The sequence below is a fragment of the Anoplopoma fimbria genome, chromosome 12, assembly GCF_027596085.1.
Source record: "Anoplopoma fimbria isolate UVic2021 breed Golden Eagle Sablefish chromosome 12, Afim_UVic_2022, whole genome shotgun sequence".
NCBI classification, from domain to species: Eukaryota; Metazoa; Chordata; class Actinopteri; order Perciformes; family Anoplopomatidae; genus Anoplopoma; species Anoplopoma fimbria.
In genome coordinates, this window is record NC_072460.1 from 17,133,158 (window position 1) to 17,152,893 (window position 19,736).

Consider the following 19,736-nt stretch of genomic DNA (forward strand, 5'->3'; position numbering starts at 1 on the left):
AGAATTCATTTCTTTCTGCCTAACCCCTCTAAATCAATACCCCCATTGGTCGACAGACATCCGTAAGTGTGCCAGGGAGGCTCCCTAGCCTTCACACCCTCCCCCACACAAAACACACACACACACACACACACACACACACACACACACACACACACACACACACACACACACACACTCACACACGCTCATGCCTGTTGATGTGTGATGGCCTCTGCTGCTTCCTTATTAACTCCTCACATGCTGACTGAAGCATACACCTCATTATGGGCTGCATTGACAGTCTGGGATCCCACTGAGAGACACACAGACATGTTGGACTATAAGACAGACAGGCCAGAGATACACAGAGAGAGAAAGAGGTACAGTGAAGTGACAGACAACAAGAATGTCACATAGACAGGTGGGGAGAGAAATGGGTTCAGACAGGTAGATTGACAGCCAAAAAAATCAGTCTAAAAAGGCTGAAATTGAATGCACACAGAAAAGCTGTGACATAAGTAAAAATAATAATGAGTGAGACGGGTGTATAGACAGACATTGTGAATTTGGATACTATAAGTATGGAGTGGACTTCAGATATGGAGTGACAGCTACGGGAGGCATTAAGTGTAGGAGTAACTAAAAGTAACAGGTTGTTAATGTAGACTTTAAGTATCACTCATTTAAGTATTCACTTATGTGAAGTTTGCTATGAATGCATTTATTTAAGGTTAAGCACACTTGAACTCTATTCCGTGACTACTTCAGTCTTTTACAAGTGTGATTAAAGATTTTCTAACTCACTACTTATGGCAATGAGTCATATTAGGCCTTGAAGTGGCTACTTTTTTTAGATCCTATACTAAAGCTGTGTATAGAGTGCTGCAGGGATGACGTATTTGTTTAGGCCAACCCCCGGAAGTTAGCATCTCGCTGCTTCCCTTAATGGGATTTTCCATTGGATTTTGGATTATTGCAGAAAATAATCTCTGTGGTAAACACAGGTTTATTATACTTGTTTTTTTCAGTCACGTAATCTTCATAAATGAACACCACTTCAAACATTAGGCTTTAAACATCTACACAACGGAATGAACGTACCAATAAATAGGCATTTGCAGTGTTAAGACAAGTAGCCTCAGTCAAGTTGAGTTAATATATAAAAAAAAAGGTTTAGTCTAATTCAAGCATACTAAACCAGACTGTGTCATCACTGTATATCAGTGTGTCCATTTTTTTATAGCTGTCTTTGCATATGAGTGCACACACATACACATCTACAAACACTTTCACAGCTCCCTGTTTCCATCTCTTAAATGTCAGTGTGGGTCTTTAAACCAACTGCCAGTGAGCAAGCAGGGTAGAAGGGGGCTGAGAGCTCAAAGTGGTCAGGCAGCATGGATGTCATTTTCTCCCCTTAGTCTCTTGACTGAAATCCTGCAAAGGAGAGCAAACACGGGAGCACAGAATAGTGGGTTCATGAGGGGGGAGGAAAAGAAAGATGAGAAAAGGCCAGAGAAAGATGCATGGACTTTCACATCCCGTCCCCAGTGTCCATCTTAACATCTTTGGAAAGAGGGTGGAGAGGAACGGAGTAGAGTCTGTAAAGGTATCATTAGCTGTGCTTGATATTATTCTATTATGTGAAGCTGTTAAATTATGCAAAAACACATTTCATGTAAGTGTTTTTCGACACTAAGGTTAATAGTTGGCACATGCATTCTGATAATGCTGGTTATTAGGAGTGAGAAATGACAAAGAAATAGACACATAGCTGAAATTCAGATGTTTCACCACACCTCAGCTTTTTTATGTTATTGAACAGTGTTGGGAGCAGTCAAAGCTGTTGACTTAGAGATCTTCAGTGGTCTGCAATATATGTTTATTTATATATATATATATATATATATATATATATATATACATACAAGCACATGCACACACAATCAATTCACACACAAACACTCCCACTTTTCAGGCTAACCTACTCCTCTGCTCTCCTTCGCCCCTAAAAAAGATTGAAGCCATACATAATTGATACACTCCTAGCTGTATCGACTGGTTGGATTTTTCATCCTCCTCACTGGTCGATTCCCTCACTCCATTATTTCTATGCTCCTGCTCCCTCTGCTGCCTCACATCCCCCCTGTGACTCCTCCCTCTAGTCTGTAATAGCTACACACACAAACACACACAAACTGAGATTAGAAGTCAGACACCCTCCGTCTCCCTCCTCCATCTTCCTTATTGCCCATTGTGCCACTTTGTCTTTAGACCATACAGTTGGCCATCAGTCTAGGGGACACAAGCTGAAATGCAATGCCAAGTGTGTCCAAATGCATGTACATGAGAAGAAGAGACTTGTATCTGTGTTTCTGCACATCTGTAATGTTTTTTTTTTTGGGGGGGGGGATGGGCACTTGGACACTACTTAAAGCTGAGAGAGGGTCAAACATTTTTTGTGTTATAGCCTTCAACTGATCAGTATATTAACGTGTAAAAAGATGAATATTTGACTATTCCTAAACAGATGTGTGGGATGGATGTAACAATGGAGGTGTGGGGCAACACAAACATACATCCAGAATATTTCAATCAGACATTATTTTATATGCATTTGATTTAGCTAGTCTTTGTCACACAGTAGTAAATCAGCTGGAAATTAAGGAAAAGAGTAGTGGCATATGTGTTGTAGAAGGATATTGCCATTTTATCTGAAATATAAAAGCTTGGATTTTAGCCAGAGCAACAAAAACAAACAAACACATGAGCGACACCTACAGAGATCGCTAACGTCTTAGCCACCTGAATTCCAACGCGGACACCACAACAGTGACTGCTCATCAGAAGAAATGTCATGATGTAAATATTAAACTGTATTATCTGTGATGCAGTTAGCGTCGACACATAATGGCCATAATGGTCAGCTTCAGAGTTCAAACTGCGGTCAGACGGCACACGCCTGACCTGTTCTTTGCCTTATTTTCCTGCCTGGCAGTTTGTCTCCTACCAGTCTGTTAAATCTGATGAGCTGCCAGGGACCAGGCCTGACCGGGTCTGAGGGGGTACACGGGGGTGGGGGGCGGTGTTGTTAGGCTACCAATTCCCTTTGGCATGGGGATTTGGAAACAACAGTTCTGCTTGATTAGACTGTGATAGTTAGATATCCACCACAGTCTGGTATCAATACAGAGAGAGTTAGTGTAGCTGCCCCATCCCCCCCCTTCTTTCATTCTGACTTTAAACCCAGTCTGTGTGGTGCTGTTTCTGTTTTCAATTGACCCAAATCTAGGGAGCTCAGGCCAAATCCAATAAATAAAATGTATGTGTGCATGTGTGTGCCTCTCTGTGTGTCTTCTCTTTGTGTGGGTGAATAGACAGAGAGAACTAAGGGAAAAGATGGGCTGAGAGAGCTGGCTGTGACAATAAAGGTTAAAAGCTCCCATTTTCACACCAAATCATTTTTGAAGTAAGCGAGATGGATGTTTGTAGATGAGGCGAGCTGTATCATTTCATTTTGCCTCTGCTTTTTTTCTTCCCCTCCAAGGTTTAGCCTCTTTACAATCAATGAATAAATATCTACTCTGACTGCTATCTCCTGTACTTTAAAATCAGTTATTCTGAAAAACCACCCAGTAAAACAGGCTATGACCTTCAGAAAACACACAATAGTAGTGTATATCCCATTGAATTCTCCTAACTCCCATTTATCCAGAACCTATCCTACATTAGTGCTGTAGACAGTTCTTTAATAAAAGTTATACAGTGGAGGAAAATCAATATTGTGTATTTCTGCACAAAACTCGTCAGGGAGGCATCTGACATCTGTAACAAGAACAATAACAAAGACAAGTATTCTGAAAGCAATATGCCTTCAAGCCGGAACACAGCGATAGATTTCAACAGCACCTCTCCAGGGAATAAAGTTCATAGTTTTTTGGGGGTTTTTTTTATGAATGTGATGAGGAGGATGTTTATGTGCAGCCATTATGTGCACATGTGGTTGTAATTAATTACTTTTACACATTTGCTCTTGGTATGTGGGTTTTAAGCCGTCATCAAAGCAACCAGCTGTTGTTGTGTCTTTGCACAGTCCACTCAAGGCCTCCAAGGGATCAGCAACCACGCACCCACAACAACCACACGCATAACCCCGCTCGGTCCCTAATCAAGCCGGGTGTAATTGGTGTGAGTCTCGAGGCCCGGTTATCCTTTGACCAGCCACAACACTTAAACACAACCCCTCACCTCTCTGCTCAGAGCCAGCCAGGCTCAGGATGAATATTGATGACTGGGTTGAACCACTCACTGACCTCAAAGTCTGAGTCTAAGACAGCAAAAAAAGAAAACACCCAGAAAAGTACTTTGTACAAGTAGAACAAACTCAGAGGGGTAAGATAGCCTTTGCTTTCAACGCACAGTTGAGGTTTTGTCTCTGTATGAGAATGCTATTCCCCGTGGGTGGATGTCAACAAGCTGGATGAGATGGCTCTGCCACATAACTACAGAGCGGATTTGTTTGGGTCTTAAGGAGTATAGTGGGAGGATATAGTGGGAGGATTTTGTGCATTGAGGAAAAGAAGACCAGAGAGGAGGGAAGATGTGGCTGCTGTCCTTAGGAAGAGCCTCAGTGGGATTACCAGAGCAGATTAACGACTGGTCGGCCTTGTGGAGTTAGTCTGGACACAGGAAACTCTGGCAGCCGGGTCACTGTGGGACTACCAGACTCAGGGACATGTAGATTTCATCGCTTTTCATTCGTTCAGCAGCAAGTATTTGCTCTGCTTTTGTGCCTTTGTCATTAAGCCCGCTCAAACAACACAAACACACACACACACACACACACACACACACACACACACACACACACACACACACACACACACACACACACACACCCCTCCCATGCTTTCCCCCCTCTCTCTCTGCTGGAATGGGTATTGTGTTCATGATCGATGTGCCTCATTCCAGTGACGCGGTAGCCTGGCTAACTCTTATTAAAAATGGATAGGGTGTAGGGGGGGAGCCGTGTGTGTGTGTGTGTGTGTGTGTGTGTGTGTGTGTGTGTGTGTGTGTGTGTGTGTGTGTGTGTGTGTGTGTGTGTGTGTGTGTGTGTGTGTGTGTGTGTGTGTGTGTGTGTGTGTGTGTGTGTGTGTGTGTGTGTGTGTGTGTGAGTCTATACATGTTTAAAAAGAGGTGTAGGTGGCAGGAAGTCCCAGAGGTGCCAGCTGTTTACCATGCACCGCCGAAGGTTGGAGGGAGTGGTGGTGGATGTGGGGGTGTTCCCGAGGTCAGAGCCAGACCTGTTGCCTTGGCAACCACTTGCAAAATAGCTTCCTCTGAATTAGTGGTGATGGTGGGATTTTTCTCTTTCTGCTGCTTTCTTCCTCGCTCAGCATGGCAAGGCACATCTGGCACCGCAGAGACCATCAGAACACAAAACAATGGGCCGCTTCCACTCTGCTCTGTCCCTCTTTTATCCCTCTCTTTTTTTCCCCTCAGTCTTTTTATGTATTACTCAGTCTTCTTTTCCTGTCCTGACCCTGTGCCCCCCTCCATCAGAGAGATGCAGTTAGCATGGCTGGGTGTCAGGGAAGCCGGGCAGAGGAGCTGAAATTTAGAATGCAAAAATAGCATTGGACATTATTAGTAGTTAGAATCTCATCATTCGTCTTGTTTTTTTTCTTTATTTGCTACTGAGGCAGTAGCATGTTTATTATGCAATACCCAGCCATTGCTCTCTGTGACAACACTATCACCTCCCAGATCTTTGTTGTCGTTAAAGTTGTTCTTGAACCATAACTGCCACAAGAATAGGGCTACATCCATTATTTATAAAAGTTACACAATGACATTTCTCATGCCGGCAGTCCCAAATGGCTTTCAAGAGGTTGGATTTAAAAGCCTTTTTAAAGTCCCAGTGAAATGGAAGTTAGAGTGTCTTTAGCTTCTTCCGTACTGTGACTGTAATATTACCCAATGAAACTGAATATTTGAGTGGTGTTCAGTCACAAGAGAGATTTAAAACAAATCCTTCACATCTGATTGGATCGCTTAAAAATTGGCCGGCCTAGAGTTAAGCGCGATACGAAGCTAAAGAGGACTGTTGGCACACATACCTCCCTCACCTGTTTTTTCATTATGAGGAGGAGGAGGGAGAGAGAAAAGGGCATTTTGCCAATTTTTAACCGGCTTTGTGTCACTGCAGCGAGGGCAGTACATGCAGATGAACGGCCCGCTGTACTGCAGTAGTACCAGCGTTTTTACCCACTTATATCTCAACACCAACTCCCATTTCTACATGCTGCTCTGTTAGCTACTGAGAGCCAATGGTGAACTGCAATTTTACATAACCATGTTGAACAACATGTCATCTGATTTGATGATGATTTGTTTTAATAACACCCCCGAGAGCAGGATGAATCATAAAACATTTGAAACGGTTTTACAGGAGAAACAAAAAAAAAAAGGGATTTGATTGATATATATATTTGGCATTTAACAAGAGATGAATGAACAATTAACACAGGGACACTGGGTTAAAACTGGGGAAGTGGATTTTTTCACCAGGACTTTAATTAAACAAAAATCACCTCAACACTAAGCATTCAAATCCTGCATAAGGGCAGGGCTTTTAATACTAGAGCCCAATATCCCTATTGGTTCCAGTAACAGATAAAACACCGCTGGTTTAGTGGACGCTTGGCAATGATAATGGAAGCTGAGGCCTATTCAGCATTGGCCTTTGAAAGCTGGAGGGGGCAGAGGAAGCTGTTGTTTTAACCCGCGGCTGTCAGTCAGTCCCCCAGGCTGCTCCAGTATGCGACACCACTGTAGCCTCTCTGGTTGAATAACCCCCCGCCAAGGCCATCTTAAGCAGGAATTTTATTAGCATTGATTTACCAGCGCACAGTACTTCTCCCCGACAATGCTCTCTAACTCAGGTCAGCTGTGGATGCATGCATGTGTTCAGGCGGCAGAGAAAGTGGGAGGCAATATCAGATTGTGCGCTGTGCCTCTTTGTCTACGTTGAAGACACAGGAACAACAATCTGCACATCCGTTATGGCGCTGTGCATGTGTGCCTACAAACACACAGACACGCACACACATGCACACACAGTGGGAGAAGGGGCTTCATTGTGCAGCCCTGCTGTGTTGAGTGACTGTAGCGTGTGCTGGGCAACAGCTGCTGTGATCCCCCACAACCCCTCCCTCCAACCCTCACCTCCACTACTGGCCCATGCTGTTCTAAACATCAATGCACTCTCTCACACACACACACACACACACACACACACACACACACACACACACACACACACACACACACACACACACACAGTACATACAGCACAGCGATGTACACACTTAATCTCTTATTCTGTGCTTTTTCAGTTCACATGTGTTTGTTTACCTCGCTCTCCTCCTCTTATATTACCCTCCTACCTTTTTGTGTGTTTTCAGTCTGTGTCAGCTGACTGCAGGCTGTGTCTGTCTTTCTGTCTGTCTGTCTGTCTTTAGACACCTCTCCGTAAGGGACACCCCCTAGCTCCCCCCAACTACTCCCTGACTTTCCCCCTGCTGACAGCTGTCTCCACACTGTAACCCTTTCATGGCGTCTGTGAAAGTCATACTACAAAGTTTCGTCAGCCTCTCTCACGTTTTGGGAAGGATTTGAAATCTTTTTTTTTTTTTTTTTTTTTTTTTGGGTGGGTTAAGAGGGCTTCACTTTGTGAGATATACACACAGACTGTTTCCCCGGCCGCGTTCCTGGTGGGCTTGTTTGTCATCAGTTGCAGCTTCTGCTGCTGATGTGACCCCGTCTGCAGCTCATTACAGCATGCCACCTGTTTGTCCTGAAGCTAGACGAGACACACACTCACACACACACACACACACACACACACACACACACACACACACACACACAAATAGAGTTTGTTGAGGTGACAGGGGGTTAATCTAACAGGAGTGTCCATGGCGTAGCTGCCACACAGTGCAGGGACTGTTGACGTCCCACCGTGTCAATGGCTTTCTTTGTCCCCCGGGCCCGTCTTTTTTGTTGCCGCAGGGTTTAGGACCAGCAGGCAGACAGGTGGAGAGTTATTGAGCTTTTGAGGAGCAAAGACAAAACAAAGAAAAGAATATGTAGGCTGGAGCACATGTAGGGTGCTGCAGAGTTGACGTGTTTCTGTAGGCCGACCCTGAAATTAGCGTGGCACTGGTTCCCTCGACGAAAAGCCAATGTGATTTTGATATTGGATTTTGGGTTATTAAAGAAAATAAGCATCTGAGGCAAACCAACGTTTACTATACTTACATGTTTTGTTCAGCAAAAAAAATGTTCTTCACAAATGAACACTACTTTTATGATTGTTAAAGCATAAATGCATTGATAGGTTTAAAAAGCTAGGATATAAATAAACTACAGTATGGTCACCACCATTAAGATAAAGGCGTGATTGTGCTTAGTTGTCTCATTTAACCACCTGCTTAAAGGCTTTAAAACTCAAGAAAGGGGTATTTACTGACGTATTTTACATTGTGGAACAAAATGATCAAATATTTTAAGCTTAACCAAAAATCCATTCAAATAAAACCTTGACTTTGTGAGGAGGGAACCAAAAGTGCAAAAATAATAACTCATATCCAGTTTTAAAACTCATTCCTGCAGCACTCTGTTGCTCAAGGTTTTCACAGCAACTGACAACTTTGCCAACGACAGCTTTTCATAGGCCATGCAATAATAGGCGCATGTTACACATTTTGCTGTCAGCTGTTTCTTTTAATTTGATACGTTTTAATAAAGAAAAACCTCTGAGGGACACCCAGCTGTTATCTATCTCCGTAGCTGACAGTTAATTCCAGCCCATGGTGCTAATAGCAATTAATATCAGCCAGTTGTGGGCGATTTGCATGGGGTTCAAGAAACACTTAAAATGGTTTATTTGCACCCTTCATTCACGCCCCCACATTTTGCACAGGAGCATTGAGGTTTGAAGCTGAGCAGGGCACACACTGTCAGAGTGTGCTGTCAGTATCCAACTAGGCGATTGCCAGGAATTTGAAAAACAGACAGGACTAAAAAATTAATCTGTATCAGAGTCTAACTCTTCTCTTGCGTCTGGTCATTATGCTGTGCAGTGTTATTGTTTGTGTGGCAGTGTGCACTGTGTGCGTTCATTCCTGCTGACACAGTGAGATGCAGGTATGACTAGGGCAGCCCCACAGGGACACTTTAAGACACACACACACACACACACACACACACACACACACACACACACACACACACACACACACACACACACACACACACTGACCTCCAGATCGCACAGACCTCTACCCAGACAGACTGAGTGCCATGTGGCTGAGCAGAACCTTGTCTGGCAGACGGACAGACACACAGCTAGATTCTCACACACACACACACACACACACACACACACACACACACACACACACACACACACACACACACACACACACACACACACAAACACACTCATTATACATAACTGACAGACGGATGAGTGGATGTTATGTAGCAGCTGAAATCAGGCCCATTCTGTGGATCACACAACAACTCAGCTGACACACACTCAGTAGTTGGCTGGCTGAGATGTGTGACTGGATTCTGAGTGCTTCTCTACTCAGTTTTCTTCACATAATGTAAAATATCAACCCTGTATTTGTGTAAATTTAATGTCAATCGCATAAGCACATAAGCACACGGGTGTTTGTTCTTCATTCAAATGATTGTAGTCCAACAGCCCTGTGCGGATTAGCATGGATCCGTGGGTGTGGTGTGTGTGTGTGTTTGCTTTGTGCTGAAAGTGCTTATTCAAATACTTTGCTGTTGACACTTTCAACATGTTTTGCATTGGAATCTCTATTCATTTATATATGAAAAAAGAACTTGCAGAACAACATAACTATTTACTCTTCAGTTTTACAAATATGCTGCGATCATCTATATGTTTAATGAAGTGGATCTTTACACAAACTTGGGGGGGGAAAGTTACACCTAGTGTTGATAATACGTTGTTTATACTTTCTTATAAAAATGAACCTCACACTAGTTGGTGAACTATTGCCCTTTCATTCTTATTTTAAATTCATGTAATCACGTCAGACTTGAGAAAAGCGTCTGTCACTACTCCTCCATGTGTAGGTGTGTTTGCACAGGCTCTACCCAGGTGGACAGATGCCTCGGTGAAGACAAGAGCCTATTGATGGCGGAGCAACAGCTTTCTCTGGCCAACTGATCCCACCTGCTCACAACTGTTTCTCTGGCTTAAGATAAAGGCAACAGTTGCCTGTGCAGTTGACGTCTCACACATTGACACACAGGGGCGCCCCAGACATCTGAGACACATCATCCCCATGCATAATCAGTCAACATAAAACACCACATATCATATATGACATATCATACCATGGAAATATCATCGTCAAATGCTGCCACTGAATGAATATGTTTGTTTTTGTCTAACATATGTCGACAAGAAAATACGTGTTCAATCGTCTGTTGGTGTTTGATTGAATGAGTATTCCTTTAGTGCACATACACACACACATACCCTAAGGCTTCTTTGTGTGCATCTTGTGATGTGTGTTGCGCTGCCGGCACTCTGACCCTGACCCTTTCATGTGCTTTCAGGTTACCCAAGTTCCCATTGAGTCTTGTGAGCAGTACGGGACCTGTGGAGAGTGTTTGAGCTCCGGGGACCCACACTGCGGCTGGTGTGTCCTGCATAATATGTGAGTATCTCTCAATCATCATTCGGTCAGTCTACAGATACATTTTTTGTAAGACATTCTCCGAAATGGCCTGCAAATTTCCTCGCACAAAGGCAGACATGTTTTATATTCTCCTGATGTTTATCTTGTATCAAATCAAGGTTGAAAATAGGAGACTGTCTGTCTGGAAATGGTTGTGTAGTCTTGCCTCAGCAGTGCAGAGCTGGTTCTGTAGTAACATGACTTGATATCAACAGGAAATGACAGCACTCAGTTGGTGTATGACTTGGAATTTGAAAAGACACAAATTATCAAAAAGGAATATCATATATACATGTTTACTGGACACATTTGTTGAGCATGTTCCAGAGCATGTTAGGGGATATTTACCTCCCGCTGTTGTCGTAAGGATAAGCATAGAAGCCATGAGTGACACCTGCTGGAACTGAAGCGTTACTGCAACAAGACTAACTTCTACAAAGACATAGGGGGAAAAAAGTATATTTATAGTATTTTGGGTATGAGTCATTAATTGTGATACTCATCCGTAAATGGAACTGACTGTAGTTAGAGGATATGATGGAGAGAATACATTGGGACACAAGATGAATGCAACTCAATACTAAAGAAGCCAAAAGACATTCTGCTCCGTCTCCATCTCCCCCCCTTTGTTTCTTAATCACACATACACACACTCTCATCAGTCCAAGCTTCTTCTTAGCTGATGTGTGTTGAATTCCCCACTCACACCTCCTCCTGAATGCAGCCCCTCTCTCTAAAGGTATAGCTGAATATTTGTGTGTGTCAGAGCCCCGCCGCAATCATCATTATCGTGATGGCGGCCCCTGCAAAGTGCACTTAAAGTAATTTACATCACTCCAAAGCTGGGACAGGACAAATAATTGCCTAGTGACAAGGTAATTCAGCATGTGCCTGCAGAGGTACGGGAGGGGCTGGCTAAAGCTCTGTATTATTTGCAGTCTGCGTGCCTTCACACAGGGATCATTTACCACAACATTAGCCTTTGTGCTTGACTGTTAATCACATGCTTTTTTTGTAGGTGTGGTAGGGAATGGAATAATATCAGTTATTAGGGATTCAAATCCACAGAGTGCTAGAGGTGTGGTGCTAAAAGGTGATTCCTTTTTTAAGCCGTTATGGTGAAAGCAGCTGTGAGGAGGGAACAGCTGTTTAGGGTGCAGATGCCTTCCTGGAGTATGCTGTTTGTGGGCTCATGTGTGAACATGTGCATACGTCCGTGCGTGCACATGGGTTAGATTTTTGAGAACATGCACAAACACTTGTGTGGACCGCTGTACTGTACCGTGGGGGAGAAAAGGTCAGCACCCCAATTCACGTCAGATCAGCCATCTGTTCTCTCAACACAGTGGACCTTCGTGCCACCTGTCTCTGGTCCTAATACCCCTTTCTCTGTCCTGACCCTGCAATGAGCGTGGCGGGACCCCTGTCAGCTCTGGCTGAGTTGCTGCAGAGAGAAAAAAGAAGTTAAAGGGAATAATAGATGGCCTCATGTGATATGTGCATTTTCAATTTGTGCATTATAAACGTTGCCAGATATCAAATTAAAAAAAACAATTGACCTTGCAGTGCCTGATTGAGCTTCTTCTACTGTAAACAAAGCAACCATGTCATGCTGCCACTTACAATAACATGCCTCTACCACAATTATGATAAAGCTGCAGTGTTTGGGTTGCATGAAACTCCAATGTCACTGGTTCCATTCCAGTCCGTTTCCTCTGTTTCATGTTACCACTCTCTCTATAATAGCGGCTGCATAAACCATCTCATGGTACACATGGATCAGAAAAGACTAATCCATTCATAAAAAAAAAACATCTAATCATGCCATCTTGCACGGGAAGCAGCAATGAAATGTTGATGATGTATCAGAGTTGCAGGTGCTATATTAATTATGTAATTTTGTCTATCGTCTCTGACTGCATGCAAAACAGTTGATAGGAAAAGGCTTTCAGGGTTTTAATGGAAACACGACTAATGACGTAGTAAAGTTAATATCCATGGGTCTGAGGGGGTGTAATATATGGGATTAGTTAGCATAACAACATAACCAAGAGTAGAAGGGATTATCTAGGTGTTAAGTATATTGTTTTTTAACCTTATGTTTTCATTATTGTCATCAGTGGTTGATGGAGTTGAATGGAAAATTAGTGAATTTGTGTCCAATGAGAAATTGGGAATTTATTTATTTATTTAAATGTTCATTCCATGTCTATTTTCCTTTAATGTAAAGTACCGTGGGAATGGTGGTATACCAACACAATGGCATTATAATTATAAGTAGTGTATAGTAGTTGTCGTAAGCATCTGTGGGATTCTGCTGGAGAAAAGCAGCTGCACCCTTCTGGTAAAGAGCTCCCCACTTCCCACTCACACAAAATGTAATTTCTTGCCAGCCATGGTGCCATCCACAGCTGTGATCGCTTCCTTCTGGCCCCTTCTCCCTGAAACCATTGTTGAATTTTATAAAATTATCTTTCCCCCCTTCTCCCTTGTTTGCATGCACCTCCCTCAGCTAGAATCTAAGGTATGCCACTCATCTCCACTCAGCTCACCACAGCTCACTACTGCGTTTTCTCCCATTTAGACACTCTTCCCTCTGGAATAAGCTCTTCCACACTCCAGAGATGCTTGGCTTGCCACACATAAACAACCATCGCTTTGATCACCCCCCGCCCCTCCTTCTACAGCCGCCATCCACAATATCCATCCTCTTTTCTTCTCCTCCAAACATTGTGCCCCCCCCCCTCCCCCTTTTCTTTATGTCTGTGCATCTATGCTCATTGACGTGCAGCATTCTAAGGTGGCTAATTAGGAACATAGGAGGACATTAGCTTCGTTTGCGATGATGAGGAGAAGGAGTGAATGCCAAGGAGGAGGTGAGCTGGTCAGGAGTGGCGTCTCTGTCTTCCCTGTCTTTCTCCTCGCTTTCTTCTTCCTCTGATTCAGTGTGGTGTGAGCATCTAAAGTCCTTTAATTACCAGCAGCTGCTAGGTATCCACTGAATGCACGAAGAATGAGAGGGGGGGGAAAGAGAGGGGATAAGAATGAGAGATGGGGAGAGTGTTTGATGCTGCACGCTCATCGGCCCACAAGACCGAGCAGAATTTTGATTGCAGCTCAAAGGGGAGCTCATCATCTCGAGCGCTCTTCAGTCACAGTCCTGTGAATGGGTAGTTCAGACTCCGTCTGACCACAATCCAAAAACATTGAGCTGTGGGGATGCTTCCTCTCTGTAGCTCCCTCCCTTCCTCACCCTGCTTCTCATCCCTGTCTAATCATTTCCAAAAGAGTCTTTTCCATCTCAAAATGTCCCACATCCCTCTGTTGTCCCCCCATCCTATCAGCTCGCTCCCACATTCCAGGAGAAGACGAGAGGTTTTGTTGAGATTTGTCAGGATTAGTCTGGACTTTTGTACAGGGGCTGACATTGTGATCCAGTGCCCGGTCTAGGCAGAGTTTCAATATTATTTGTATTATATGAATTACCTCTTGACTGAAGTAGTAAATTAATTAATATGTACAGTTTGTGGATACCAGCGCTAGTTTGTTGTGTGGATGACAGCTTTGGGCTATTGGTGTAGTCGGCCCCAGCAGGGAGTGAGTCAGCATTTGAGGACTGCTCTGAGCAGAATAACATATCACTACTACACTGTGATACTGTATTGTACTGTGCTGTCAATCTGCATGTGGCTGAACTGCTCTGATCTGTTTCAGCAACAACCCACACAGCAGCAGCCTGAATGGCACAGCTGTCCACTTGTCAGAGATCGTTGTTACTAGCTTAAACGCTGCCAACTGATTTGTTTGGCACCCTGGTCTTGGAAAACATTATAAGGGGACACTTTGTCAACTGCAAGACTCTTGGTTTGAGGCCAATTCTTTAACAGAATGGTCTTATTTTGGAACGTGAACCCAATGTTTAAGAGACAGAAGGTAGAAAGTTAAGACAGGAAATAGTTGTTTATGTTGTAGAGTGATGCAACTGTTCTCCTGTGTTTGTGTCAACTTTAAACTATACACCCAAGCCCTATTTTTATAACTATAATTGTTTGTTGATTTTTCATTTAAATAACTTGTATTGCGCCAAATCATAACAAGTTATTTCGAGGCACTTTTTGTATAGAGCAGGTCTAGACCATACTCTGTAATTTAAAGAGACTCAACATTCCCCCATGAGCAAGCACTTGGTTGACAGTGGCAATAAAAAAAAAACTCCCCTATAATGGGTAGTACTATGCTATACTTTACTATATGAATAATAGTAGCCATGGATATAATAGTGATAATAGCAGTAATAGTATCAGTAATAATAATAGAAATTTGACTGATAATGACGGGTGTCAAACAGGGCCATGGTAGCAGGCGCAATCATGATACAGGGTTAAACACGATCCATCCATACCTGAGAGACGAGTAAGCACAAAAGGGGAGGAGCCAGGTTTGAACCATGCAATAATGGGACATGAATGCATACAGAGGGAGAGAAGAGCTCATGGTACCAGAGGAGGTCCTCCAGCAGTCTATGCCTATAGCAGTGTAACTAGGGGCTGGTCCAAGGCAAGCCTGAGCCATCCCTAATGTGCTTTCCCTCTTTTTCCCTCTTCTTTAGTGTGTTATATTTATTTTTGTACATGTAAAAGGTCCATAGAGCGTAAAACCTGAAGTCCACGCCTAAAAGGTGTTACCCTCCCCCTCAGAAGCTCCTGAAACGGCTCGATTGAATTCTCTCCTTCACTTCCGTAACTTTATGAGGTCATAATGTTACGGAAGTGACGTAAAACTCTCCGGCTAGTTTGGCCCTCAAACAACAAAAGAGAGAGACGGAGCTGAAGCTCCGGAGGAAGAGTTTTTTGAAATGTGAAACGTTGACCAATCACAACAGAGTGGGCTAGCTGACCAATCAGGGCAGACTTTGCTTTCTGGAGGGAGGAGCAAGTGCTACAATGGAGCGTTTCAGAGAGAGGGTGAGAAGAGGTGCTGCAGGAAAGCTAGGATGAGAAAAACAAGGAGGATTATGAGCATTAACGCATGTAAACATGTTGTAAGTGTAACTTGAGATAAAAATATGTACCCGAAAAATAGCATAATTTTTAAGTTTAAGAGTACTCTTGAGCATTTGGAGAGAGTGTCGGCCTCCCAGACTAAAACTGTGATGGTTCCGCCAGGAGAGGAGCTTGATGCGGCGTGTTCATCATTGTGCTGCGAATGACGTCAAACACCGGCCATAAAATCTCCTCTAATTTACCAGTGGCAACAACAATTAGCACAGCAATGAAAATGGCTGCTTCAGCCCATTGTGGATGTCAGACGATGTGTCTAATGGCAGACTCATCAGCTACAGACTCTGTTAGCAGTCGGAGAAACGCTGCATCCATCTTCCCAATTGTGCCTAATGAGATATCGATCACGGACATGCAGGTCCATCAATATTTCCATAGATTCCTAGCACATAGAGCTAGTACACGCTGGATACATGATTTTTTGAAATACTGCACCAGTACGTGTATAAGTGTGCAGTCTACATATAATACAGTTAATGATTGTCAAAAACCCCAGTGTGTTTGTACCTTGCTCGCTCACTCATTTTCTTTTTGAAATGCTTCCATCCCCGCACTGCTCTTTCTCTCTGCTCAGCCCACGCAAGTAAAGCTATAGCTGCTGCAGTGCACTGAGCAATGGTCTCTCCATAAATCTTTTTTTCTCCCTTTATCTTCCCTCTCTTTATCCTTTCCTTTACCCTGACCCACTAACTTTAACAGAGACTGCCTGGATTTGCATAAACCTATAAGTGTGTGCACATGTGCTTCTGAGTGTGTTTTTGACTCAGTTTACAGCACAATAGCTTTCCCAGATCTATGAGAAGATGAAGTGAATAGACCGTGGCCATACTGTGCTGTGTGTCCTGTGGGCGCTGTCCCGCAGTGACATTATCAGTCGCCACAGGAGACGGACCATGAGTTGCATCTGTTGGTTTGACCCCTGACATGAACTGTACATGACTTTGGGTTTCAAACTGTGCCCTCATGTATAAGCCCGAGCCCACACAGCAACATGAGCTGCTGGAGTTTACCATTTCTGTGGTGGTTTGAAATTGAAAACCCCCTTTTTTTTTATTATTCCCCCTTCACTTCCCCAGTGCCTCCTGTGGTATTTGTTTAAATGGATGTTCTCACACTTTAGGGATGCAGCAGTTAGAAACAAATGCTCTGAATCACTCAGAATGAGGATAACACTGAAGGTAGAAGCTTGTGTGCGTGTGTGCGTGTGTGTGTGTGTGTGTGTGTGTGTGTGTGTGTGTGTGTGTGTGTGTGTGTGTGTGTGTGTGTGTGTGTGTGTGTGTGTGTGTGTGTGTGTGTGTGGGCAGCATAATACATCACTGCTCATCTAATCATTCCTCTTTTCATGTTTGAGAGCCAAAGCCCCGGTGCAGTCTAGCTTCATACATGTTTCTGTTAACATGTGTTTCTGTTGAGATGTGTGGACCAGGGTTCCATTCAACCAAATCAAATCACGGCAGTGATTCTCTTACATAATGGGTTGCCACTTAAGACTAGTAAAGCTTTGTTAAGCACCATCAAATATTCAATATGCATGTAGTTCTTCCTCGCTGTACCTGCATCCTACTCTACTTCTATGCACACCGCTCTCTGCCTCTAAACCATCTGTTCTATGCAGTCCTTTTCATTGCTGTGTGGCGTTTGTGGTCTGGCTTTAGCAGGGGGAGGAAGGTGATTTTAAAATGGCTCCCCCTCTGTTCTCTCTTTTTTAAACACAGCACTCACAATGAGAGCTGCAATCAGACAGGCCTTCATACTTCCATTGAAGTCCTTAGATGTGGTAATGGAAGGGGAGGAGGGTTGGAAGAATGTGTGTGTGTGTAAAGGTGTGCATAAATGTGTGAAGGCGTTAGTGTGAGGGATTGCATTATTTTATGGTTATTATGTGTTTATGTGTGTAAGTTTTTTTTGTGGATGCATGTTCGAGTGTCATCATGTGGATGTGAATTGGTGTGTGTACTCATAAGTCTGGTTGTCCGTCAAAGCTTGACGCAGCAGAGAGGACCGTGTAATTGCCTGTCCAGGGCGACAGAATAAGAAGCAGACATTGGTGGAACAGACCCTGAGGTTTGGCCTCTGCTAACCTCACCCTCCCACTCTGTGAAATGCTATTTTGCCCCCACACAACACTACTAATGACTCTGCACATTAGATAAACGTTAGTGACTTAGATAACAGTGCAAACGTGAGTAGAGGCTTTATTTGCACCAGTGCAGCCCACACAAAATGCAGAGGAGACAACAATATGCTCTCCTTTGTTTTTTTGTTATGTCTATTTATCTTTGCATTACATGTCTGCATGAAATGTGACTGCCACTTACAACTGCATTTATACCCAGCAGTTGAGTTGTACATGCCAGAGAGGAGTAATAATGGAAGTGCAGGAAGCTACTTCAGCACCATGGACAGGGCTTAACTCCCAGGCTGCTTCCAGCAGCCGCTGGAGGGCAAATAGCTCCTTATTACAGGAGACTGGCTGAAAGAACGGCGTGCATTTGTACTGCCAATCTGTGCATATACATGAAACTGTGTATGCAAGTATTCATGTTTGTGTGTGTTCTTTCTCTTTTGAAAGAAATTCAATGTGCATACCACCTTTTACCACTTTATTTATCCATTGGAGCCCCCGCTCAGGAATGTGAGTGATGGAACACAAAGCATCGGCGGAGCTACTGAGTGACAGGCCAGGGCCAGACAGGAGGATAAGGGGGGTGTGCAGGGGAGGGGGTCATGATGGGGAATATGAGGAAGGTAGGATTCTAGTCAACACTCAGTGGCATGCACTTCAGCTAATGAGAGAGGCAAGGGGTCAGTTTCTAACTACACAGAGATAATGGCCATCTCCTGAAACCATGGCAACAGCAGCCATCCTGCAAACCCCACCCCACCCCCGCTGCCACATCCCCCCTCGCCGCGCTCTCATCTTACTTCACCCCACCGAAATGATTTTTTTTTTTTTTTTTTAAATCACAGTGAGGAAAATCAATTCAGGGCTTTTTGTCAGTTAATGACCACCCAGGATTTTTGCATCTGTACCCGTGCAGCTTGGAGACATGCATAAAACATTGTGCCGCAGTCCACACCTGAAAGCATATTAAGTATCATTTTCTGCTGCCATTGTGAATGTAAAAGAAGCGCCAAATTGCGGACACCTTGCCGAAGAAAGGTGTACTAATTTTAACTTGTGAAAGAGGGAGACAAAAAGGGAGAGACATGGAGAGAGAGTGTGAGGGAGAGATATGGCAAATACAGCATGAAGTCAAATGTGTAAAATGAAGCGGCAAAATAATTCATATCAGGAGTAACAATGAAAATGTCACATTTAAAATGTAGAATCAGAGTTTAAAAAGTGTTGAAGGGGGACCCAGGTAATGATTTACAAAAAAAAGTAAAAAAAAGTATTTCCCAGTGGGAGATTCACACAACTACATTATTCTACACTTTCCTGCTCTCTAAAATCCCTAGGGAGGACTGTGCATATGAGTGTTTGTATGTGTGTGTGTGTGTGTGTGTGTAAACCTAAGTGTGCTTGTGCCTGTTCATGTGAGTCTGCTGGATATGGCTTGAACTTCTGACAACATAATTACAGACAGAGGCTGTGGATGAAGATGTAGCTTAGAGTCAGTATGTGTGAGAGTATGTGGTTAAGAAGCATGATATGGCCCCTGATACACACACACACACACACATGAACACACTCATGAATGGAGTAAGCAAACAGTGGGAGAATGGACAGGGTGTTCTAGTGGCACATCAGCACCATGGACAGCGACTGACCCATCGGAGTCCAATTAGAGCCGCTGTGACCAGACAGCCAGTTAACCAGACTGGGTTGGATGAGGATAGAGAGCCTTTGGTGTAATGGGATGGAGGGAACACACCGTTTTTAATAAGAGGGAGGAGGCGGCTG

At 43.7% G+C, this 19,736-nt stretch overlaps 1 protein-coding gene across 1 annotated transcript in view; it reads left to right on the forward strand.

The window, feature by feature from the left end:
• Window positions 1–19,736, forward strand: part of plxna2 (plexin A2) — a 153,918-nt gene that overhangs the window by 61,742 nt on the left and 72,440 nt on the right. Inside the window, exon 4 of the mRNA XM_054609985.1 lies at window positions 10,648–10,748. Coding sequence (XP_054465960.1) covers window positions 10,648–10,748 — 101 coding nt within the window. The remainder of the gene's footprint in view (window positions 1–10,647; window positions 10,749–19,736) is intronic.